Genomic DNA, 23,788 nt, shown 5'->3' with positions numbered 1-23,788 from the left:
ACCTGGTTTCCTAAAAAATGGCGGACTCGTGTTTATAGGGAGAAGCGCGCGCTCACCTGTCAGCGTCACCGCCCAAGAACATCAACCTCAAGCGCCGCGTGTGGAACGTCGCTGTTTGTTTGGTGCGTTCAGGAGCAGGCGGGAAACACGAACAGAGGTATCGATAATGTGGACACCAAGTGTGATGTGCTTTTGATATTCTTCGTTTTGTTTGTTGAACAACTCTAACTTGTAGTTAATTGGGAAGTTGAGGACTATTTATTGAATGCATTCGTTTGTCTGACGTAATACAACCAAGTCTCCGTATGGCACATGAACGCGTCACAACAAAAAAACGTGTCCGACTTTCCGTTGAGTACAGTACATTTGCTAAACACAAACGTCTCTGTACGGCACTGAGCTACTTGTGAATTCGTCTGCGAGCGAATCAAAACGCAGTAACCGATAGAAACGGCTTCACCGCGGGGGTGTCTGAGGACGGAACACGGTCCATATCCACGATACAATAACAGACACGTGCACGTGTGCTCTCGGACCGCTTTATTTCCCCCTTGGCTCAAAGGAAAGCAACACGTCAGCAGCTGCAGAATCATTGAGCGTTTGCATAGGAATCAAGTCTGAGCGAGGAACTTGCATAAACATGGACATGAGAGGGTGGAAAGGCGGCGCCAGGAGTCGACACCGACCGAGCAAAACAAAGTCCCAATTTCACATCCGATACATCGAAGTCACAAGGTTGGATCGCACGGGTTTTTGTTTCTTTCGCTCAACAACACTTCTGAATGAAAAAACAAACAAAGACTCCAACACTTCTGGTAAATCTGGTACTGCAATAACCTTTGAAATCTGCCCTTCAATTTTGAGTTTGGTCCTAAATGAAATAAATAAAATCAACATATACTGAGGAAAAAAAAAAAAAAAACTACTGCAGTAGAAGTGCTATTTACATGCATGTACAATTTCAGAAAAATAATTTTTTCACAAGTTGAAAAAGCATCGATATATATTTATATATATATTTATATTAACCAAAGTGCAACAGAATGACGTGAAAATAGAATTTAAAGAATAGAAAAAGACATTTGTCAAGTGAATTGTCCGCCTTCAGTGGCAACATTAGACTGAAGCTGATGTGTACTGTGACGCGTGGTGAAGTGAGCAATGCAGCCGAGAAAGACTTGTGTGTATAGTTTTTGGAGTAAAAGTTGCCATGTGTGATTCGTGCGGAGGATAAGTCAGACCAGGCTGAAGCCCTCGTACTGCTCCACGGCTCGCGTCAGCCGGCGCTGCAGCGTCTCCCTGCTGGTGTACTGGGGCATGTCCAGCAGGTTGTAGCAGGTGTGAGCCACGGGCAGGTAGTCTTCGTTGGCTGTGGTGGACTGGATGATGATGCGCAGACTCTCCATGCCGTGGATGGGAATACGGTCGCTGCCGGTCAGAAATACTGCAGGAGCAGAGACGGCGGGGTTAAAACGCCACACTCACAAAGACAAGTCAAGTCATAGTTCTGTGTCATGTAGCTCAGCTAAACTAAAGAACATTGACATGAATTTAGAATCAGAAAAGCCGATATTTTCCTTTGCTTTTGTTGGAAGAGCAACTCACATAAAAACTGCTTCTTCTTCTCCAGCGGGAACTCGTGAAACACCTCCCAGAACATTCGGACGGTTGGATGAGTGGCTGAATATTCCCCTTTGTAAACTGCATTCTGGGAAGACAGAGGCGCGTGGTGAGGAAGGGGATGGCTGTTGCCCCGGCAACTTGGGGCCAGGGAGTTATTACTTCTTCCCAGTCTGTCCTCATACAAGGCACCAAAATGAGGCTCCTAAAACTGACAGGCGAATCCACCGAGGCACAGAAGATGAAAAGACAAGTTGATCTTCACGTGGAGTTCAGCTCAGAACTTCTCCATTGATCCAGTAGAATAAACAGAAGCTGCACTGAAGCAAAGACCTCTGGCTGTGGCCACTGGGTCCATTCTCAAGGTGCTGTAGCTGAAGGCAGCGAGCATTTAAAGGCACCTCTTTAAGCTGAATTTAAGAATGTTGGGGTCGACAAACCTCCGTTGTGAGGAGGATGACCATGTGACAATAACTGTAACTAGATATATCATGCAATATTTTTTCTTCAGTAAATTTGATGACTTGCACCTGGTTCTGTTGCTGGTTGGACTTTTCCATGACAAATATCTTAGCGATGATCACATGGTTTCATGTCACTTCACAAGGTTTTGGTTTGTTTATGTGTAAGTAGATTCAATGTGGTTGTTGAACACAAATAAAATCAAGAGTCATGAACCAGTTCTATGACTTGAATGGGTCCCGGGCCCATTTGTTCTGGGAAAGGTGGGGCCCCAGATCAAAAAGGTAAAGAACCCCTGATCTACAGTGCTTGGTACTTGAAAGAAAAATGTCATTTTCGTTGAGGAAAACTTGCTAAAAACAGTCATGGATTGAGACCAACATGCTCAGACTTTTGGTCAACTAAACCTGGTCCAGACCAAGACTCGACAAGATGTGACTCTAGCTGATGATATCTGAAACGACAGCCTGAAGTGAGGACGAGACTCAAACACGAGACCAAAACAACACAAGTCTGCGTCGCCATTTCAGCAGTGAAAGTTCAGTACGAGTCTTCAGGAGGTGACTGTAGTGATGGCGTGAAGCTCCATGCTGAGCTCTCACACTTTTATGAAAGTGTGTGACGTCATCATCGTCCAAATGCCCCTCTTTGTGACGCCGAAACTCTGATCAAAGCCAGAGTCAGGAAGACACAGTCTGCTCTCTGATCAAAGGCATCTAAAGCACTATGTTATAGAGAGACAAGCCTCGGCTTTTAAACCGTGCTGGAGATGACCTGGACCGCGCAGGGTTTCTATGTTTAGCAGCTTGACATATTTCCAGCGCCTCGCGACCACTTCTGGTTTGGTTATAGGAGGCTGGTTTTACGACTCCCCACTGACCTTCTCCATCTCCTCCCAGTTGTAGTTGTTGTTGCCAACCACCATGGCCATGAGCTCCGAGGGCTGGAACAGTGACAGGATCTCTCCTCCACAGACCTTCAGGAAGCCAGAGGCGAAGGCCGAGTACTGCTCGCTGACCGACTCCCAGAACACGTAGTTCAGGTACGCCTCCACAAACTCCTTCCTTCGGTGAAAAACAGAGACAAGCATTACAAGTCAGTGAGGGAAACTTGTAATATAAAACAGAAACAGAAAACCTAAGAATCAAAGTCAAAGTGTGAGTTGCCTAAAAGAAGCTGAACATTTTTGGTTCTAAAATTGTTGTGTATTTCGGCAGCGATCTCTCACGGTTTGATCGACTGACTGCTTTTTACTTTACTTAAAACAAAACCCGGGCAGCAGAATCCGACAGGCTTTGTCAGCCGTGTTTGTCTCTGATTTGAAATTCAGGAGGATTTGCAGGAACACGAGCCGCTGCCTCTCGCCATCTGTTGACCGGCGGCAGCCAGGCTCGTGGCTGTTCCTGTAATTCTCTCTCTGTTGCATCATAACCAGTGAAACCAAAGCCGCTGACACAGAGAACGCTGCCCGCAAAACAATGCCGTGTTTTGATCTTTGCATGTGGCGCGGGCCATGACTCCAGTGTGTCAGTGCTCGGTGCAGTGACTCACCAGGAAAACAAAACAAAAAGTGGATCCCAGTTAGAGGGCCGTCATGGTTTCAGCCGTCGGTAACCGTGAGATATCAGTCATACTACACACAAGAGAGGTTGAGAAGATGAGCTGAACCTGTTGCGCTTGTCCACTGCGATGCTCTCTCCTCCGGGGACCAGCTCCTTCACCTCAGTGACCCCGAAACTTTCCCTGGTGATCTGAGATCAAGTTTGAGATAGAAAAAATTAAACATAATACTTATCAAACAGGGAACTGGGACTTAGAGGCCCTCATTTATACAGCTGTTTTCACCCTAAAAGACAGGTGAAACTGATCATTGACAAAGTGAATATGAAAAAACAGCAGCTGCTGTGACACATGAAGGCTTTTTAAAATAGTAAATATCATAGAGAACGAGTGAGACTGCACTGGAGTCAGGTTCATGTCAAGTCAGCTCACGTTTCAGAGGTGCTTTAAATCATCATCTCTGATCAGATGATTCTAACACCAGAAGAAAAGTTGACAAGCTTTTGATCAAACAGCTGATCTGTCAAACAAACAGACTTGTTTGACTTGTGATGAAGATGCCTCTGCAACTAAGCTCTTGTTTCATAACAACATGCCCACCATGAAAACTGGGGCGCCATCAGAACTGGTCCCTGCTTTGCTTTTATGACAGAGAGGTTCTGCTGAGTGAACCCAGAGCCAAAGTTTCCAAAACTTACTGCAAAAGTGAGAAGAAAGGTCTCCTCCAGATCGTCTCCGTCATAGTCCAGGAGCTGCTGCAGACTCCTGCCCATCACAAACAAGCAAATGTCAAGGCAGCAGACCTGAGCAACATGTGGCCCACGGGCCACATGCGGCCCCTTGACTACATTTATGTGGCCCTCAAGGGATAAAAATCCAATAAATTATTTCCATTACAAGTAACATCCTACTTACGACCTGCTCGACTTAAGACCACCTGTACTTACGACCACCTTTTTTTTTTTTTTTTTTTATTCAATGTCTGGCACCGCAGCACGTAGCAGCCCGGCATCACATACGACAGTTACAGCAGCACAGTATCCCAGCATCTCACTCTCACACAGTGATCGACCACTACAGTAGCACCTGTAACCCTCGCGTCGGCTATTTTGAAAGGCACTCGACTCACATCCAATCTGACTTACTGCCTGTTGCTCGGAACCGATCCCGGTTGTAAGTGGGATGTTACTTGTGTATCGCCAAAGAATGTTTTTCATACCAAAAAGTCCAAAGAACTGAGGATATTGGTCACTCCTGCCTTAAAGATTATCCCATACAAACAGACTTTAAAGTCATATTTTAACCCGTACAAAAATAATTTCAACAACAGGATCGTTTCACACAGCGATGTATGAACTGTGGTGAATTTGGACCATTCAAACCGTTCCCCATATTTATTTTCCTGACCGGCCTCAGAGAAGTTTAGGAACCTCACCGAAGTCTCACCTTCATCCACTCTTTTGAAACTACATGAACTGCTTGGTTTCTCACGGCTGCTGCTGCTCTGATGAAAAACCTAAAATCTCAAGCTCCAACTTTCCAAGCTGAAAATGATTCAACTCAATGGAAAACCTTCCCACGAGGAATTTGGCAAAAGGCACTTCCTGTCCCAGTGCGCAGGGAGACACTAAATTTAGCACGTTCACCATCTGGATCCAAACATTACTGGACTTGTTAAAGCGAACAATAACAACAGTGGCTTTAACTGTGAGTCACCGCAGCCAGTAAAGCCTCACCCACCGCGCCTCGGTCGGAGACAGCTCCTTGAAGTCGTCCAGCGTCGGCGTCACGTTGAGCAGCTTCTTATAGAGAGCCAGAGGGAAATGCAGGTCCACCACCGTGGAGTTGTAGATGGCCAAACCACAGATGATCCCGATCAGGTGAAACCAGTTCAACTCCACAAAGCACTAAACACACACAACATGTGCCGCGACATAAACAAGTCAGTTGTGAGGTCTGGCAATTTTTCTGTGACAACAGGACTTTGTTTATTTTGAAGACAACCATAACCTACGTTGTCAGAGAACCACAGCAGGTTGGAGTCTTTGTAGTGAGTGAACATTCCATATATGGGATCCATCAGCTCCTTCAGTAGCAGCAGAAAAAACTCTTTGGTGACCCCACCGGCGTCCACAGCTTCCTCACCATCAAAGATCACCTGACGGCCAAGAGCCAGTTGAGAGGAGCGGTGGACACTTTCACCGTAGCTCTTACCTTGAGTGGCTTCTTCAGGTCCACGTCCGAGTACAGGGTCAGCTCTCGCAGCGTGTCGCTCACCAGATGGTTCCGCCGAACGTGCAGCACAAGGAAGGGATTTCTTGCCAGGTGAGGTTCCAGGGAGAGCAGCATGAAGACATTGTGCAGGTTTGCTCCGCTGACCGCCATCTTGGAGAGAGATCAAACGCACCTCAGTGACCAGACACCCACAACTAGGGAGGGAAAAGGCAGCTCTTCTCTGGTGGACCACAGATGTTTCAGAGGACATTTTGTTGACTAGAGCTGCCCCTGTTTCATGCATTCAACCCAGCTGTGACTTTGACACAGAAACAAGACGGTGTCTTCTGGCCCTGTTCTTTTTCACTGACAGAAAAACAGAACTATAGATGATACAGCTACAATGAGGATACTGAGAGACTCCTGAGGCTCTCCTCCATGACCGACCCGTTTTTCATGTGTCTAAGGTATATAGTTTGTGATCGGTGAGTTGAAAATGAAAGACATTTTACTAGTTGGAGAACAAGTTCCAGAATCTGGGAGCAGGGTGGTGGGTGTGGTAGCGAGTTTGTGAGGCTCTTCCAAGTTTGACACTTTTTCTGAGCCCATCACAAGAACGAGATTGGTGTATGCCTACAGAACAGAACATTTGTCGAGGACTCACCATTTTCTGACTGAGAAATGACATCATTTATTACGTCCCTACAGATGAGGAGTGTGGTAACATGACAGGCTTTACATCAGACCTGGGCAAAGTGCGGCCCGGGGGCCATATGCGTCCCCTTGTCTGTGTTTTTGTGGCCCTCATGAGGTCAGACAAAAAAATTCTACTACTGATAATTCGTCTTTTTTTTTTTAATCCCGTTTCTGTTTTAGCCAGTACTTCAACAGTAAATACAACACATTCATGACTTAATTTTTTTCTTTTCGTTTATCAATTTTCCTCAAAATTCATCAAAAGAAAATTCTAAATATATTTTGAAATAAATTGCCTTTTTATCTTAGATGCTTGATCGATAGTTTTATTATGATTGATACTGTAAGATGCATGTGAAAGTTTTCATGCCATATTCTTAATATCCTTGCTTCCACTGAATGTTTAATGGTGACTTAAGATTTTTTTTCTGTCACGTTTCATACTCCTCGTCGCCTTTCTTTTGGCATGATGGCCCCTCACAACAGTCACAGTTTATAATGTGGCCTTTAATAATAATGTTGCTTTACATGAATTCTCAAAGTGAAAATATGGAACCCCTCTGAGACGATGAAATAGTGGTGAAAGTCTTGACTTCTCATTCCTTCTCCCATTCATTTCCTATGGGAAAATTGTAGGACAAAACCTGGAATATTTCAGCGTATAATGGTCATCGTTTTGAGAAAAGTAATAGCGCTCCATTCTTGCATGAGCCGCATGTTTTGGCGTTTGAACTGAAGAGCCTTCACACACAATCCATTTAAGAATGACAATGACATTACAACAGGCCCAAAAGAATTAGGTCAGATAGAAGCAAAAGTGGGAAAAAAAGTGGTTGGATAACTCTCTTTCTCTGTACCTGCATCTGCAGTTCAGCATCAGTTTGCAGCATTGTTGTCTTGGCTTGAGCGTTCAGTATAAAGGGGTAGGCACAAAGGTTCACTGAGGGAAAGTCATTCTGTTTGGGGAAAAAAAACGTAAATAAGCGGAAACAAAGGCAACAGACGTGTTGATTTAACGTGGCCAACTTGGTACCTCTGAAGGAGATGACGCCACTTTCTAGGGCAGAAAAAGAGAAAGGACTCACAATGTGACATCAACTTCACTCGCTCAAAAGTGAACGTCAGCACTCACGATGTCAGCTTTGCTCACAAACCACTTGAGGTAGTTCTCCTGGATGTCCACCAGGCTGGTGATGTCAGGGATGTAAAAGCTGTTGTACTCCACATGCTGGGCTCTGAGGTTCACCTGGAAACCACAGTCAGGTTGACAAATCTGACTCAGCCTCATCATCCACGGTTTATGACCCGTACCCTACATGCCGTTATCATGAGAGCTCTGCAAAGTGCACGTTTATTTAGCTTGAATACATTCACTTTGAAATGTCGAACTTCATTTTCAGTGTTAAAAACGTAGCTGGCTGCCAAGTTCCTGGTACCTTGTGCAGTTTTTCCAGAAGCCGAAGTGTGGCCAGAAAATACTTCTCGTAGAAGAGAGGGATGAGGAGAGACTTCCCTCCCATCAGCAGGAACACCACGATGCCCTTGTACATGTCCACCATTCTTTGAAACACACCTCCATCCACGCAACACCACCAGTTATCTGAGAGACATCAAATAAGAATTAGCGGAAATCTAACGCGTAAACAACTTTGTACTTGTATTCTTCTGAGAAAAAGATCCCGTGATTGAAGCAGCTCATCTTCACCTCGTGATAACAACTTAGATCATCCACACACAGCTTTATTTAATTGCACATCAGACAGTTATTATCTGCTGTGTACAGTGCACCGACGGCGAGACGCGCCAAAGCAGATATGAGAGGTCCTTGTGAGTGCACTTGTGATACCCAATACTTTGCTGGGGTTGGCGTCCAGCCGCAGGATGGCCATGGCGAGAGGGATTGTGAGTCTGATGTAGTTCTTGGAGTCCTGCAGGGCTGGAAACTCTGACAAGATGAGATAAATCCTCATGGCCTCCACATCAGGGGGGGAACAAGGCAGCTGGGGGATCAGCAGACTCTCGAAGCTCTTCGTGGCCTGCACGGATGAGAGCAGCAGTCAGTGAGGTTCATGATAAACCACATGGTAGATAGATATACTGCTTCATGAATTACATCTGGATCCAAACATATCAGCAGCAAGGAACATGGGAAGCTTAAAAGAGGCTTTTCGCAGACTTCAGTTCAGACGTAAATGAATCATCAAGGTACCATCCCAAACCTCTGAGCGCTGGCATCAACAGCTCTGGTGGAATGCTGTGAACATATTTTGCTTCGCCTCCCTTATCTACCTCTTCAAATAAACATGTTTCACATGTTATTTAATCTGATGGTTTTCATTTAACTCATTTTTTAAGTAATATTTCTTATGGTTTAAACAGAACTGTAGTTGTCTCTCGTGTCCCATTACATTACTTGAGACAAGAGCCTTAGTTTGGACAAAAAACACTGCAATAGTGATTCATTGAATATTGTAACAGCAAAATATTGTTTTCTCTTCAACTATTAGCATTATTAATATTCAACCACCAGGTTCTCAGCGTGCCAGCTTGGATTAAAACATCTTGGAACGGGGGTAACTCGCTTTATTGCTAATAATGAAAATTCAAAATCCTATAATACATTGCAATATGTTAAATTATTTATTAAATAATATTGAAAGTGTACCTTTAAATGTGTATGAATGAAGTACATTATTTTTTCTAATATCAAATGCATAAAATTATAATTCAATTCAAGGAATTACTATACGTTTTAGCATTTGTCTTATCGAGTATAACTACATAAAGGAGGTGATTTACATAGTCAACCTTCTTATCAACACTGCAACCTAAATCCTGAATATTTTATCATTCTCCCGCTCGAGTCTGTTTCAGGTTGCTGAAACTGAACCACTCCACCAACTAACCTCATAGGCTTTCACTTTTAATCCACAGTTGATGTAATATCTAGTCCAATTCTAGACTGCTGAAGTCTCTCTGAGTTCAACCCACGAGTCATTACATGCCGATAGTGTGACATGGTGTCCATTATGTTTGACTAAACTGAGTCCAAGTACCTGCTCCAGAAGTCCAGAGAAGGCCGGTGTGTTCAGAGTCTCAAATAGCAGTCTGACTGAGTTGAGATCAATGCCAGGGATCTTTGGGTTGGTTTTGAAGTGGTTATCATTGCTATGAAAAGAAACAAACACATCATTCTTCAAACCGTTTCAAAAGGCGCTGTGATCCAGATAAAAATACACCCGAGCGGCCTCTATGCTGTGGATCATCACAGGTTGTTCAGAGTGAGTGTTTATTGTCAACAGTGGTGAGCGGAAGCGCACACAGCAGCTCCACAGTATTTACAGTAGTTAATCTCTGAGCTGATCAACACTCCAGCCTGGGAGCATGAGGCGCACAAATGTTCTACCTTGTAAACACTGTTTTAACCACAGTGACCTTGGATGTTCAAAACTAAGTTTACTGAATAAAATGCGACCTGTAAACAAAGTTATATGCTGATACCTGTGATGTCAAATATTCTCACTTCACAATGCTTCAAAATGGAAGAATAATAGAATCATTTTCATACTACTGTACAACCCTGTTCTAGTATCCTTTTTAATATATCAGGATTTTTTTTTTAGGTAAAATGCTATAAATAGACAGCAGTCATGTCACAGCACTTAAAATGCAGATTAAACTAGTGGCAGCACTACATCTGCTCTGCTCAGATGAGCAGCAAACTGTCAACATGCTGTAGATTGTGGGGGTCAGAGTTCCTCTTATTGCGCATTTATTCTTTTTTTTAAGTTACAAGAGCTCCATCAGCCATCATCAATTTCACTGCAATGTTCACTTTTGCTTCTAATCATTTAATGATTTGATGATGAAGCATTTTAGTTAAAAAGGGAACAGAGTTGCGGCATGGGCCTTGTAATGCGAGTGCATGTGGGGAACACGATGCATCTTCCGTCACAGAGGATGAGACGTGATAACAGAGCTTATCGAGTGTTGACAGACCTTAACAGGATCTATTAAGATATTATCGCTTCATCTGGTTGCTGCCCTAAAAAGGTAAATTTGATTAGCCAACACTTTCAAGTGCCACTACTTGTGCAAATACACAATTTCAACACTTGTTTCTGGTCGCTGGTTTGATAATTACGAAACACAAATTCACAAGACAGATGCAGCAACATGCTTCAATACTTTCAATAAAAATGTTGCTGTTGCATTTCAGGTCTGAGAAAATTTTTATTACAAAGCGAAATTGGTTTCTCCCCAGCCACGCTGGCTTTTGGGAGCACATGACCTTTACAGACCTTCCCAGGCATTGATAAATATCTGCTGATGAATCTTAACCTTTCAGCCATCTTTGCAGCCCAGACACTCGTGTCACTGTGACCAGGCAGATAATGTCTTTCCCAGGACTGTTGCTGAGTGCAAGAGGTGATGTTTACTATGTGCCTCTCTGGAGCTCATAAGGATGGAGGGACGCAGGCCGCAGGAGCCCTCTTCAGTTCTTTAGAATAAGAAGATAATGGGGGGGGAAACAGAGCATTGCTGTACCTTTGGTCCAAGAAGCTGGCGTTCCAACAAGCAGTGGAGGAAAGTTGAACTATGATGTCACTGTGCACAAAACATATTTTTTATTCATAATACAAGCTCCTTAAAAAAAGCTAAATAAATCAAAGACTCGTAATGACTTACTTTTTGACACTAGACTCTGAGTTGGACATCAGTTTTAGTCTCCATGAATCCAACCTTTCATAGTTTATTGGAGACAGGCTTTTTTGGATATTGACCACTCGGAAGTCCTCTGGAGGGCTGCTCTGAGGAGACGGACATCGATACAGAATTTCAGATGACAAATTCTAAACAGCAATGTATGTATGTATCTTTTCTTCCATTACTGGAGCGTTCTGGGGACTGCAGCACCACCGGTCCAAATTCTGAGGGGCACCTCGCTGATTAAGAGCAACAATGCCATCTTGTGGTAGAGTAACAGAACTGCATTACAACGCCGACTAAAGTATTAAACATTTACAGTGAATTGATATAAAAGGGACATTGCGTTCATCGGAAGATTTTGACTGCAGAATGTACACTGTAGTACAATACTCTAATACATTTGTCCTAGCCACGAGGTATGCAAAATCTCTGCTGCAGTCTGTCTGACCCTGACACTGCTCTTTTCAACATTGATTCTTGGAATGGGAAAAGTCAAAGCATCATCTCTCCACACACCATTGAGATGCACAATTCAAATGCTTTCTTGCTGCGCTGATGTCAGCAAGATGTTGCCCCTTTTCAAATATCCACCCAGACAATGGTGCGGCGTGTCATTATAGCCCTCCCACAGGAACAGCTGAGGTTGGTTCGTGATGACTCACCAAGTCATGAGAATACAGCAGGAAACTGTGGTCACCACCACACATTATTTTCCTCACTGAAATGACAAGACGCATCACACTGAAACTTTATACCTCAAAACTTCAGCATTGAAAGAATTGTCATCACTATTATTATAAAGGCTTAGATTAAGAGATGACCATGTGACAAATGGCAGCCAACCTTGTTGTTCAGATTAGATAACATTAACCATTCTTACCAGATCTGTTGCCATTTCCTGTCAAGAGACTGGATTTGGCAGGAAATGGACTCGAGATACCCCCTAGCAATCCTGTTCCCAACTGGCCGTGGCTGTTGCAACCAAAAGCATACACTAAACCGGAGGATGGCACGAATGCGAGCGTGTGGTGTCTAGGGAAGAGGGAAAAAAAGGGCAGTGAATGACTCTTCTACAGAATAACTCCTCGGCTTGTACCTGCCACATGTGATCTGGGACACCTCTGTCCCCATCAGTTCCAGGACTCGTCTGGGCAGGAGCTCATTGTTGGTAGAGCCGTGACCCAACTGACCCCAGGAACCGTTCCCAAATGTGAACAGCCCACCGTCCTGCAGCAAGTATCAATACAGCAATTCTGGACCCTTGGCAGTAGAATATCTTGATTCAATATTGACTATCTCTCCTGGGGTTCATACCTTAGTGAGAGCTGCGGTGTGTTCGTCCCCACAGCTGATGTAGACTACTTTCTGTGATCTCAAAAACTTGATGTGGCAAGGAACGGCCCGATCTGAGGAGGGATGTTTCAACAAAGTCATTTCATTTTCATTTCAAAATGTTCGACTCTGCAGGTCAGCATTCGTGTCTAGTTATTTTATATGCGTAGGCTAATAGTACTTTTTAAAAAAAAGGGTTGAAACCAACTTTGTTTGTCATTGAGACCCAGCTGTCCGGCGCTGTTCTTCCCCCAACCAAAAACTGCTCCTGAGAGTGAGAGCGCAAAACTGTGGTCTCCTCCCGCAGTGATCTGTGCCAGCGGGATCCCGGCCAGAGACTTGAGGGGGTGAGGGAACAGCATGTTGGGCTCTCCCTTCCCCAGGCCCAGCTGACCACTGGTGTTTTGGCCCCATGTGAACAGCTCACCATCTCAGAGGGGAACAGAGCAGACATATTTTTAATCAGACAAAAGAGCCATTAAACATGTACATCTTTTAATCCAATTACAATTTTTCAGTCAGACTCTATTAGATCTTTGATTATTGAAACTCATATTAGGATGAAAGACAAAAATATATTTGTGTAATATTGCATATTCACACTGCTTAATATGGTTTTAATATAAATACATTTCAAATGACAATCAATGCACAACAATTAAAATACACACAAAGTAGGTTATAAAAAGGATAAAATCCGAGTGTATTTTTTTTTTTTTTTTTTGTGACACCGCTAGAAATGCTTTAACTGCATTGTTAGATGCTGTTTTCAGAGCCTTGACATGCTGTCGCAATGACCAGCAACACAGCTTGTATTTGTCTCTGGCGTATTGTGTACTGGCATTTTAATCTCACTCGTCGCTTGAATACGACTAGAAAAGCCTCAAGGAAAATGCAGTTTTATGTTCAGCTCTTTGACCGTCTTCTATCACTTTACTGCCTTATTATTTTATTGTTTTATGATTCCATGGACAGAGTTATTACCTTATTAGTTGGTGTGGTGTTCTCTTGTCAGCATGACATGTTATTTCTGAACAGGAGTGGCTTGGACCGAGGTAGATCTTAATAATAGTGAAACTATGTGGGCTAGTTTGGCAACACAGGTTCAGGCAAATCCCTGTTTTGAGAAGTTATTGTGTACAGGACTGACATTCCTCGCATGACTACTGAAAATGAACAGAAAGCAAAAGTTGTTCTGGTTGTCAGGTGTTATACTAACGTATTTGATTATTTGTGTGGAAGATTAGTACATTCATTCTGGAAGGAGTCACAGATATCACACCTAGAAGTGTGTGTTTGCTTTATCAGATTGCTATGTCATGGTTAAGTGCTTTTCAATACCTCTTGAAAGTGCAATGCAGTGCTGGTTCCCACACATTACTTGAGAAATTCGGTGGTCACTGAGCCTCTTGACCAACCTAAAGAAAGCAGGCTGTATGTAACTACACTGCAAACATGTTTTCATGTATAAATATTACTTTCCAACTGCAATATATTCCGCATTTGTTTTGTAAGGGCCAAGACTTGAGAGACAGAAGAATGCATTACCTTGGGATACGAACAGCCACCTCTTTTATTCCCAAGCCAATTTGTCCGCCATCACATGCGCCCCATGCAAACACTTGACCCTGCTCATTTACAGCCAGAGAATGTGCCTGACCACAGGAAATGTTTTCTATCTTCTGGGTACCAAGTGCTGACACCAGCTCTGATGGGGAAAGAGATGGCATCAATACAGTTGAGGTGCAGGATGACAAAGAAAAATTACCATACAGGACATTCTGATGCAACCTGAGCTAACAGGACTAAACTGTTTCATTTTTGTATTTGATATTTGACAAACACATTCACTCCAAAACAAACGTTTAGGTATTTGGCCAGTACAAAAATGTTTTCTTCAAAGGGTGTGACTCTTAACCAAACTGGTCCGTCACAAATGAACGCTCACTCTGTCTTTCTGTAGACCTCAAAGCAGCTTTGACTATCAGTTGAGAATACAAGAAACATTTTATGCTAAAGCTTACCTGGACAACCGTCTGTCTTTTCATGGCCAAGTTGCCCACAGTTGTTGGAGCCACAGCTGTAGACACTCCCATCACGCATGAGGAACATCGAGTGCTGTCCTCCACACGCCACATCTTTCAGTCCCATACCACTGAATGTATTACAGTTTTGCGGCTCAAACACGCCGTTGGACATGACACCAATTCCCAACTGTCCATCTTCTGCATTACCCCAACACAGCATGTCGGTGTGAGGGTATGAGGTCCACACAGATAAGGCAAAAACAGTAATGCAGAGAAGTCAGTTCACCAACAGGCTTACGCTTTACAGCCCCGCTTTCTCCTCCTCATGTGAATCCCAAACCTGGCAGGCACAAATAAATAACACACATAATCATATTGGTGAGCCGTAAAAGCTGGTGAAGATGAATGACAATGTAGCTGTGCCGGGACACGTTGTAAACACTTCTACAGCAATAGGCACTGTGTTTAAATAAACCCTGTCAGTGTAATCCCTGCTTAAGCACCTCCAATCACTTCCATGGTCAGTCACACTGCAGTGCATGTTCAAGTATGAATAAACTTTTGACTATCGAGTCAGTTATATCTAACACCAGTCGTCCTTTAATTCAACTCATGCTCTTTTTTTTGGTAGAAATCCAAATCACTTTTTAAAATGACAATGGTACTTTACACATTTACAGGATGAAACACGATTTTTGTGCTGGTAAAGTTGCATCACAACATGGTAATTCACTAATTATTTTTGTATACGCGTCTTGTATGTAATCGAGTATACGGGGTTTCATATTCATGACGTAAGCACTGTTTTTACTGTATGTTTGGCGATTTAAACGTGCGCAACCGAACGGCAGGGAAACGGTATGGTACGTTATTCAGTTATCAGTAAAAATGAATTCGTAAAACCAAGTGAACACACACTGACATTACTGTATGATGTATTATTTAAATGTGCTAACATTAGCAAGCCGTCTAAGATTTCGTTATTATTGGAAATTACCAAGCAAACAGAAAATGGCTTTCTTTTCAGCGTCTATTTGTGTTTCAATACAATTAAAGGAGCGCATACCTGGATATTTTCATGCTGGTAATGGGTTTCTGTTTTCGGTTCTGCCCAGAAGACGAACCAGGAAGAACCATAGTTGCAGCACAGCGTCTTCTTCCACGGTTTAGTGATATGTATTATTGAACGCATTGTAATATCGCCATCTAGAGCTCAGGAGGAGAGACAACGTAAACAACAACAATCGTTGCACCGATGCATTTTGTTTTAGCTTTATATTTATTCTTTTAAACGCATTAAGAAGATGAACGAGTTATTAGACGCTGTGTAGTGAATTCAATGAAGGAAGTGAATTTACTATTTATTTTAGTTTTTTTATTTTTATTAATTTTCTATATAATTAAAAAATACTTTTTTTTTTACATATTAAACTCCGGTATGTGTCTCGTATTATGAAATTGACTTTAAACGTCGGTAAGGAGATGAATGGCTTTCAATCCTTTCCTATTAATCATTTACGATTGGAAATAAATAAAGGGCACGCACATCGTTCATTGGCTAATTGAGGTGTCACTCGCGTGCCGTTTAGCCAATCCGTGGCCGGAGATAGTAGGCGTCTCTAGAAAGGAGGGGTTTTACATTTTTCCTGTTGATTGATTGGTCAAAGCGCTGCACAGGCCTTGTTTAATAACATTGAACTTGAAGCCAGGGGGAGCCGTCGTGCGTCTCATTCACTCTTCATATCGACTCAAACTTACACAATATTTGGACACTAGTGGCGAATAAACACGGAACCATCTGCCCAATACTGCCAAGGTATGATTCCGGTGTTTCAATGTCGGTTTTAGTGTGGAATTTTTACCTCGAGCAGCGTAGCCCGCGGTTAGCATTAGCTGGTTATGAAACCAGGGCGGCAAATGACAATAATCATGTTTGTTGTTGCGTCAACCACCGTCGTTGTCGTCGCCTACCAACCGCATATGGAGCGACTTGTCCATGTTAGTTGTCTTTTAATCCGACCAATGATTTACAGCCTCCTGTCGCAACAGGCGGTGAAGACTGAGCTCCGACTAAGACCGATCAATGACTGTTGTTCTCAGCGATGTGAAACCCTGTATTTAGAATTGTTTGGTATTAAACGTCGCTTCATCATTATTCTATTGGTATTATTATTAGTACTAGATTGGGATTAAATGGCACATCGAATTGGCATATTTTGCAATGAATTATTGTCAAAGTCTCATGATAAAATTGTGGCATTTCTTTGTGTACGTTAATTTAATATGTTGCTTCCTTCACACATTACAGGTTACAACATTCCAGTCATCCGTTGAACGGGTTAAATCTACTGTTAAACTCAGAAAATGATTTTTTTTCATGCTGAATTTGCTGTAATTCAATAAACCTATAAATGTATTAATGCTGCATGGATCGACTTGCACTCTTTTGACATTTACTTAGATTTTATCTTCACAAATAACACACTTTGTTGTTTGCGGGTTATTTTATTTTTATTAATATTTTATTTTTATTTATTAACAGCACTTTATTCCGAAGCACTTTCCTAGTTGTGGAACCCCCACTGACCATGGCAATAAATTCTATTCTGATTCTGATTCTTCTATAAGCGCATGTTGAAGTTGTTCCTGTAAACTATTCTTGCAGACAGCGGTATTTCAAATATTCAATCTAACTTATTGTCATGTAAATTTTAGTGCTTAAGAAAACATCCAAGCAGAAGCTCATGGAATGTTTTTTTGTTTTTTCTGTGCAGGAAGTGTCCCTGTTTGACTTCAGCCTTTCCTCTGAGTTGCTGTTGCCAGGGTGATGTCAGCAGCCCGTCTCGCTCGCCTGGCAAGATGCAGTGGTCGTCATGTTGGTCACAGTGGTCTCTTACCAATGGCCTTGTATTTCCTGTCAAACCAGCAGGACAGTCACACGCTGTTCACCATCCTCAAAAGACGCGTTTATTGTCCATCAGAAAGACGACACAGCAACACCCGCTTTGATGCGGACAGCAGTGGCCGCCCAACAACCTGGGATTCCTTTGGAATCTGGGACAATCGTATTGATGAGCCTATCCTGCTGCCCTCCAGTATTCGCTATGGAAAACCCATTCCCAAAGTCAGTCTTTCCAAAGTGGGCTGTGCCTCACTAATTGGTCAACGCAAGGAAAACGAAGACCGTTTCCAGATTTCCCAAATGACGGAAAACATCCTCTACTTCGCCGTGTTTGACGGACATGGAGGACCAGAGGCTGCCGACTTTTGTGAAAAGTACATGGAGAAACACATCAAGTGAGAAACCTGTCCGACAGATTTTGTTTAGCCCGAGATTTGCAAATGTTCTAATCATTTCAGTTCTGTGTTTTAGAGACCTGGTGGCAGAGGAGGAGAACATGGAGATCGTTTTAAAAAATGCTTTTCTTGAAGTAGACAAAGCCCTGGCAAAGCATGTGCACTTTTCTCCAAGTGGTGAGTTAAAGACAAAGATTTCCAACTTGACTACATTCTTAGTTAACATTGCTCTTCATCCCTTTAACTGAAATTACTCACAATTCCATCAGCGTTCTCTTTTTTAACTGGCATGAAGTGAAAGACCCTGCTACAGGAGTTAAACGCTGGCCTTGTTCATGTTTTATTATGGGTGGCGGTTAAAAGGAATAACCTGGGGCTGTGTCGTCTTTGCTATTATTCTGTGTATAGACCAAGTACTCATTGAATTATGCGTTGATGTGTGGGGGTTGCGGTCTGTCCAGTAAGTCAAATATATTTAGCTAGTTTTCAATCAGAAATGGTGATTCATCCAAACAATATCATTCCAGTAAAGCTTTGACTCTAGTTTCTGGGAGTCACTATTGCATGGATTTTGCAATACATAATGATGTACCAGAAGGTCATTTCATGCATGCTCGGATCATTCCAGTATTTTGAACATAGAAGGACTTGGAACTGAGGGAGCTTTTAAACTGCCAAGAAATGCTCCCCCCAGGCAGTGGGCGGGTTGTTTGCCCGCTTCCAAATGCCAGTCATACTGCATGAAATAGCCGGGTAGAAGAGCTGGTCGATCAAGAGATATGAAGAAACGCAAGCTGTAATAAGATGTTCAAAATGGCTGTCAAATCTTTGATATGTGCTGCTTAGGACAAGTGACATAAATTAATCTCCAGTTTGCTTCAGATAGATAGTGTTTTAAAATGATATTTCTATATATTACTACATTGCTATATATTATATTGTATATATTTAATGCTATTAAGCATGTCACCATTGAAAACACAGTAGCCATTTGACACAAGTCAGCAGTAATTGATGTCAGCTGTAAATGAATTGTCTGCTATTTTTTATTTGTTATAAGAGATTGGCATTTCAACAAGGTGGCCCAGTTAAAACGCTGACCTCGGCTCCTCTCTGGATTGATGCACCAGATTATATTAGATTAGGTTAGACGGCCTCTATTAGTCCCACAGTGGGGAAATTCAACGTATCACAGCAGCTATAGACAGCAAAGACACAGACACATGTCAAAAGCATTAAAGATGCACAGCAAACATCAAATACGTCCATAAAGTATCAGCATAAAAAAAGATAAATTCCCATAATGTATGAATAAAAATCCCTATGAAATAATTCAATCAATAAAATAAATGTATGTATAAGTAGATAGATAATAATACATTATATTACAAAAACAAATGGACCCAATACCTGAAGAACGAGTTCTTTATGTGCTTGAGTCAAATCCTGCTTCACACGCGTTTGTTGCCTTTTACCCGTCACCCATCGTCTTCAATCTGATCTTTATAGAATGTCATTCAGTCGTCTGTTCCAGTGTAGCAGCAGAGCAATGCTAAACTGTAAGTCTGTGAAGCTACTTGTTGACACGGCGAACTTCAGCCGCACTGTGTGAAATATCCCAATATGCTTGTATGTGTGTGCCTGTTATCTGCGGCAGCTGCTGAACCAGCTCAGAGCTGGAGGCCCAAACGTGGCACCAATGTGGATGACGAGAGGCTAGATTTTGAAGGAGAGTCCAGCGGGTCCTAGATCCTGGACTACTGGAAGGTTCCCTCTCTTTCTGCCTCTTCTTTCTCTCTGTCTGTTCTACTTGCCATTTTCTTCTCTCAACAAGTGTATGGGGGCTGTTGTGTTGAGTCAGCGTTTTTAGAACAGATACTCTTGTCATGTCTGCTGCTAAACCCAGCAAGATCTGCTATCGTAATGAAGCCAATAACTAGATACATAGCTTTTGGGTTATGAGCTACAGTTAAGTGATAGGTGTAGAACCCAACTAGCATCGGACAAAGTGGTTTTATATGACACCAATGACTCTGAGTAAACAAGTAAAGCACCGGTGACAAAGCCGTTATTTGAAATGAGTGCGGTGCCAAGTTAGCTTTTCACCTGCATGTGTGGCTCCGCCCCTTGCTCTCGTATTTACTGTGCCCCTGCTGACCTGATCCTCTCGTCTTTGTGTTTTACCCAATGCAGATTTGCTCTGTTATCAGTGTCTTTTGCTGTAGCCATGTCCGCCCACTGACATTGGCTGTTATGTCTCAATAGTCGTCGGGGCAAACGCGGGAACCACAGCCACGGTGGCTCTGCTGAGGGACGGCATCGAGCTGGTGGTGGCCAGTGTGGGCGACAGCCGTGCCATGCTGTGCCGCAAGGGGAAGGCCCTTAAGCTCACTGTTGACCACACACCGGAGAGGAAGGATGAGAAAGAAAGGTACGCCAGCTTGGTGCTTTTCACGAAAACAAAGGCTGAGGAAAGGCATCTGGCTCTGTGTGTCCTCACAACATGCTGATTTTCTCCTCACTTGGGGTGCTTTCAAACGTTCTTCCACTAGTACCTCAGTGCACCATGAAGTACTTATCAAGCCTCTAATAAAGTATGGTCTTTTTTGAAGTCCCATCCCTGGTTTTATTATAAGAAAATAGGAGTGAAACCACTCAATTGAAATCACATGACCTTATGCTTGTGTGTCTAGGATAAAGAAGAGCGGCGGTTTCATTACCTGGAACAGTTTGGGCCAACCCAACGTGAACGGCCGCTTGGCCATGACCCGGAGCATCGGAGACTTCGACTTGAAGAACATGGGAGTGACAGCTGAGCCGGAGACCAAGAGGATATCCGTAAGTGTCATCCGCCTTGCTGATTCACGTCACAGTTAAAACGGCTCAGCCAAGTCAATTTGGATTTGAACTTTGACCCGGCAGCTGGCCCACGCACATGACTCCTTCCTGGCTCTGACCACTGATGGTGTTAACTTCATCATGAACAGCCAAGAGATCTGCAACATCATCAACCAGTGCCACGACCCCAAAGAGGCGGCGCAGAGAATATCAGAGCAGGTGAGTGGGATTGATTTAAAATGGATGTGTTTTTTATGGAGAGATCCTTCGGCAGGAGTGAATCACTAGTGTGGGATAAGATGGAAACAGAGCCGTACAGCGTCCTGAAGACGTCTGTCATGCTAATGGAAGGAAGGAAGCTTCAATTTGGTGGCCAATTCCTGCTCTTCTCTGTGGAAAGAGGTAGCAGATACAAACCTCCAAAATTAGTTTTCTCTCCTGGATGGCTACCTCAGAGATGGAGTGAGTAGCTTGGGTCATCCAGGAGAGACTCAAAGTCCAACAGCTGCTCCTTCGAGGTACTCCAGGTATGTGGAACTGGGAGGAGGTCCAGAGGCAAACCCAAGACACACTGGCGAGACTGAGCACTGAGTGTTACATGGCGGCTCAGAAATCTGAATTACTGTGTTAGTCCGGCTAAGTTTGGACTTTTGAAGTGCATCTACACAGCTTTGTCCAACTACTGGAGAGAAATTTGAATTCTCTCGTCCGACCACACGACCTGGATAATGTTGCCAATAGCTGGAGTAAGCTATCATGTAGCCCAGTAGCTGGACTTTGAGCGGGTGATGTGTGGATGTAAACAAACTCCCAGACTAATCACGGTCTAATAATGTCTCATGTTTAGATTGTTAGTTCACACAAGGAGATTACAAGACATGATTTGTTGGTTTAAGGAGACATTTCCTCCATGTTAGCAACCGTTGCTAAGCTAGTCCTGGCTCACTCCAGTGATCAAAAGCAGGACTCTATAGATCAGACCTGGGCAAAGTGCGACCTTTGCCTGTGTTTTTGTGGTCCTCCTGAGTTCAGACAAAGTATTATACAACTGATAAGTCGTCATTTTTTTAAAATCCCATTTCCTTTTTAGTCAGTTCTGGTTCAACAGTAAATACAACACATTCATGACTCAATTTTTGCTTCTTCTTTTCGGTTATCTATTAGTATTTTCCTCAAAATTCAAAATGTATTTGGAAATAAATTGCCTTTTTATCTATCTGTTTGGTCCATAGTTCGATTCGATTAAGATGCATGTAAAACATTTTTATAGGTTTCATGCCATATTTAGACTTGTTAATATCCTTGCTTCCATCGAATATTTAATGGTTCATTTTGTCCATGTTACTTAAGATTTTTTCCATCACGTTTCGTAGTCATTGCAGTCTTTCTTATGGCATGGTGTTCCCTCACAACAGCCACAGTTTATAATGTGGCCCTTTAGGAAATGTAACTGCCCACCACTGCTGTGAATGCTATCATTCATGTGATACAAAGAAAACACCATCTGTGTTTAATTTTATTCAGAAACCTGGGAGTTTAACTCCAAAACCTGCCGAAGGAAGCGTGTTAATGATGATGACAGCGACGGCGTTGAACCATCGGTCCGACGCAATGATCTGGACCTGGCAGTTAAACTAGTTGCTCAGCACGATCACTGTCTTCAATACAACAGTCTGAAACGGCTCCTCGCTACCTGTCAGCTTCCATTGCTCTTCTTCTATGGTCAAAGGAACCGAGTGGACAGAAGTGCTCACCGCGCCACCCCTCACCACAGTGGCAAACTACTTATAGTTCAATTTTCACGGCACTGCATGTCAGAGTCTATGGAGTAGGTTTCTGGGACGGGGAGTCTCCATGATCTGTTGTTTTCAGCAGTGGAAGTCTACCTGTTGATGACTGCCTTTTCCTCCCATCTGTTCTGCACCAGGCACTTCAGTACGGCTCAGAGGACAACAGCACAATCATCGTGGTGCCCTTCGGAGGATGGGGAAAGCACAAGAACTCGGACACGAGCTTCTCTTTCAGCAGAAGCTTTGTGTCCAGTGGGCGCTGGGCGTAATCATGGCGACACTGGGAGTCGGTTTATGGGCCCTTTCTTCAAAACGTGCAATATAACTGAACAAAACGCCCCCTTCGAATCAATTTAGACGGTGCTATCCACTGTGTGACAGTGTTTGCACACGCTGGAGTGGTTTTAGGAAGCAATAAACTTGCACAAAATGTTTTGATGATACCTTAAGCCAATGAATGCAGAGGTTTAACTATGCAGACTTGTAGTGTAGTTCAGCCAGTCTGCATTTATATTTACGCCTAAAAAAATATCAGTTTCTGGACCGAGATTCATTTGAACTTTGGTTCCAGTTCTCTGAGTGAAGATGCAAGTCAACTGCTAGGTCAACTGTCAGAATGCCATTGGAGCTGCTGCTGCTGCTGTAGAACTATGAACATCGATGTTGTGTTTACATGAACACCAACAAGGATAAACCAATGATATTTTGAATTGCACACTTGCTGGGCTCCGAGCTGTGTATGTGGCATCTGTGATATTTATAAAAGCAAGGTTTATACCTGTGCGTCCGTCCGAGGTCGGTCGGTTGCTTTACGGTTCTGTTTGGGTTCAAAGAAGAGTTCAGGTGACTAATACGTACAATGTGTGTTGTGTAAATAATGCGAGGCATCATAAGTGTCACTGTTGTTACCGCTACGACGACACAGATCAGCTAAAATCCTGCCTTGCATGACAACGCGATTGTTGCTACATGTCCCTCCCTGGGTGAAACGCTTTGTACAACGTACGCAACGTGGACCAAAACAGCGACCGCTTTTGATCAATGCCTCCGTGTCTTCCGTTACAATTTGTGATGTAAATGTTGAGCTCCGTGGTTCAGAACACCTCAGCACAACCCTTCTGCTGTTAGACGTCCGCTCTGTTCATATATATATATATATATATATATATATATATATATATACATATATATATATGTATATATATATATATATATATATATATATGTATATGTGTGTATCTC

The 23,788-nt window shown here is 43.0% G+C and overlaps 2 protein-coding genes across 2 annotated transcripts; one reads left to right on the top strand and one right to left on the bottom strand.

Moving 5' to 3' along the window:
- Positions 1-906: 906 nt before the first annotated feature.
- On the bottom strand, positions 907-15,844 carry herc3 (HECT and RLD domain containing E3 ubiquitin protein ligase 3). Its single transcript, XM_053858282.1, has 25 exons — positions 15,688-15,844; positions 14,619-14,961; positions 14,143-14,302; positions 13,936-14,012; positions 12,803-13,024; positions 12,577-12,668; positions 12,359-12,489; positions 12,143-12,294; positions 11,925-11,980; positions 11,242-11,363; positions 11,101-11,160; positions 9,609-9,720; positions 8,399-8,588; positions 7,989-8,152; positions 7,685-7,798; positions 7,586-7,609; positions 7,410-7,508; positions 5,857-6,027; positions 5,657-5,800; positions 5,383-5,549; positions 4,341-4,407; positions 3,751-3,833; positions 2,963-3,146; positions 1,606-1,708; positions 907-1,444 (listed from the first exon to the last, which is right to left on the bottom strand). Exons 2-25 carry the CDS (start codon positions 14,839-14,841, stop codon positions 1,236-1,238), a joined length of 3,126 nt encoding a protein of 1,041 aa, XP_053714257.1. The 5' UTR covers positions 14,842-14,961; positions 15,688-15,844; the 3' UTR covers positions 907-1,235.
- A 365-nt stretch (positions 15,845-16,209) lies between these two features.
- On the top strand, positions 16,210-23,694 carry LOC128755074 (protein phosphatase 1K, mitochondrial-like). The gene is made up of 7 exons (XM_053858286.1): positions 16,210-16,437; positions 17,396-17,918; positions 17,995-18,095; positions 20,184-20,349; positions 20,612-20,756; positions 20,841-20,975; positions 22,684-23,694. Exons 2-7 carry the CDS (start codon positions 17,449-17,451, stop codon positions 22,813-22,815), a joined length of 1,149 nt encoding a protein of 382 aa, XP_053714261.1. The 5' UTR covers positions 16,210-16,437; positions 17,396-17,448; the 3' UTR covers positions 22,816-23,694.
- Positions 23,695-23,788: the final 94 nt, after the last annotated feature.

This window comes from Synchiropus splendidus, chromosome 2, assembly GCF_027744825.2.
Source record: "Synchiropus splendidus isolate RoL2022-P1 chromosome 2, RoL_Sspl_1.0, whole genome shotgun sequence".
NCBI classification, from domain to species: domain Eukaryota; kingdom Metazoa; phylum Chordata; class Actinopteri; order Syngnathiformes; family Callionymidae; genus Synchiropus; species Synchiropus splendidus.
Note: the sequence above shows the minus strand (reverse complement) of the source record. Positions and strands in the feature narration are given on the sequence as shown.

Coding starts and splice junctions, on each gene's coding strand:
- LOC128755074 (XM_053858286.1), top strand. CDS start 17,449: ATGTCAGCAGCCCGTCTCGCTCGCCTGGCAAGATGCAGTGGTCGTCAT. Junction 17,919..17,994: donor TACATGGAGAAACACATCAA/GTGAGAAACCTG, acceptor TCTGTGTTTTAG/AGACCTGGTGGCAGAGGAGG. Junction 18,096..20,183: donor TGTGCACTTTTCTCCAAGTG/GTGAGTTAAAGA, acceptor ATGTCTCAATAG/TCGTCGGGGCAAACGCGGGA.
- herc3 (XM_053858282.1), bottom strand. CDS start 14,841: ATGCTGTGTTGGGGTAATGCAGAAGATGGACAGTTGGGAATTGGTGTC. Junction 11,364..11,924: donor TGCTGTATTCTCATGACTTG/GTGAGTCATCAC, acceptor CCGTCTCCTCAG/AGCAGCCCTCCAGAGGACTT. Junction 7,610..7,684: donor TTGTGAGCAAAGCTGACATC/GTGAGTGCTGAC, acceptor TTTCTGCCCTAG/AAAGTGGCGTCATCTCCTTC.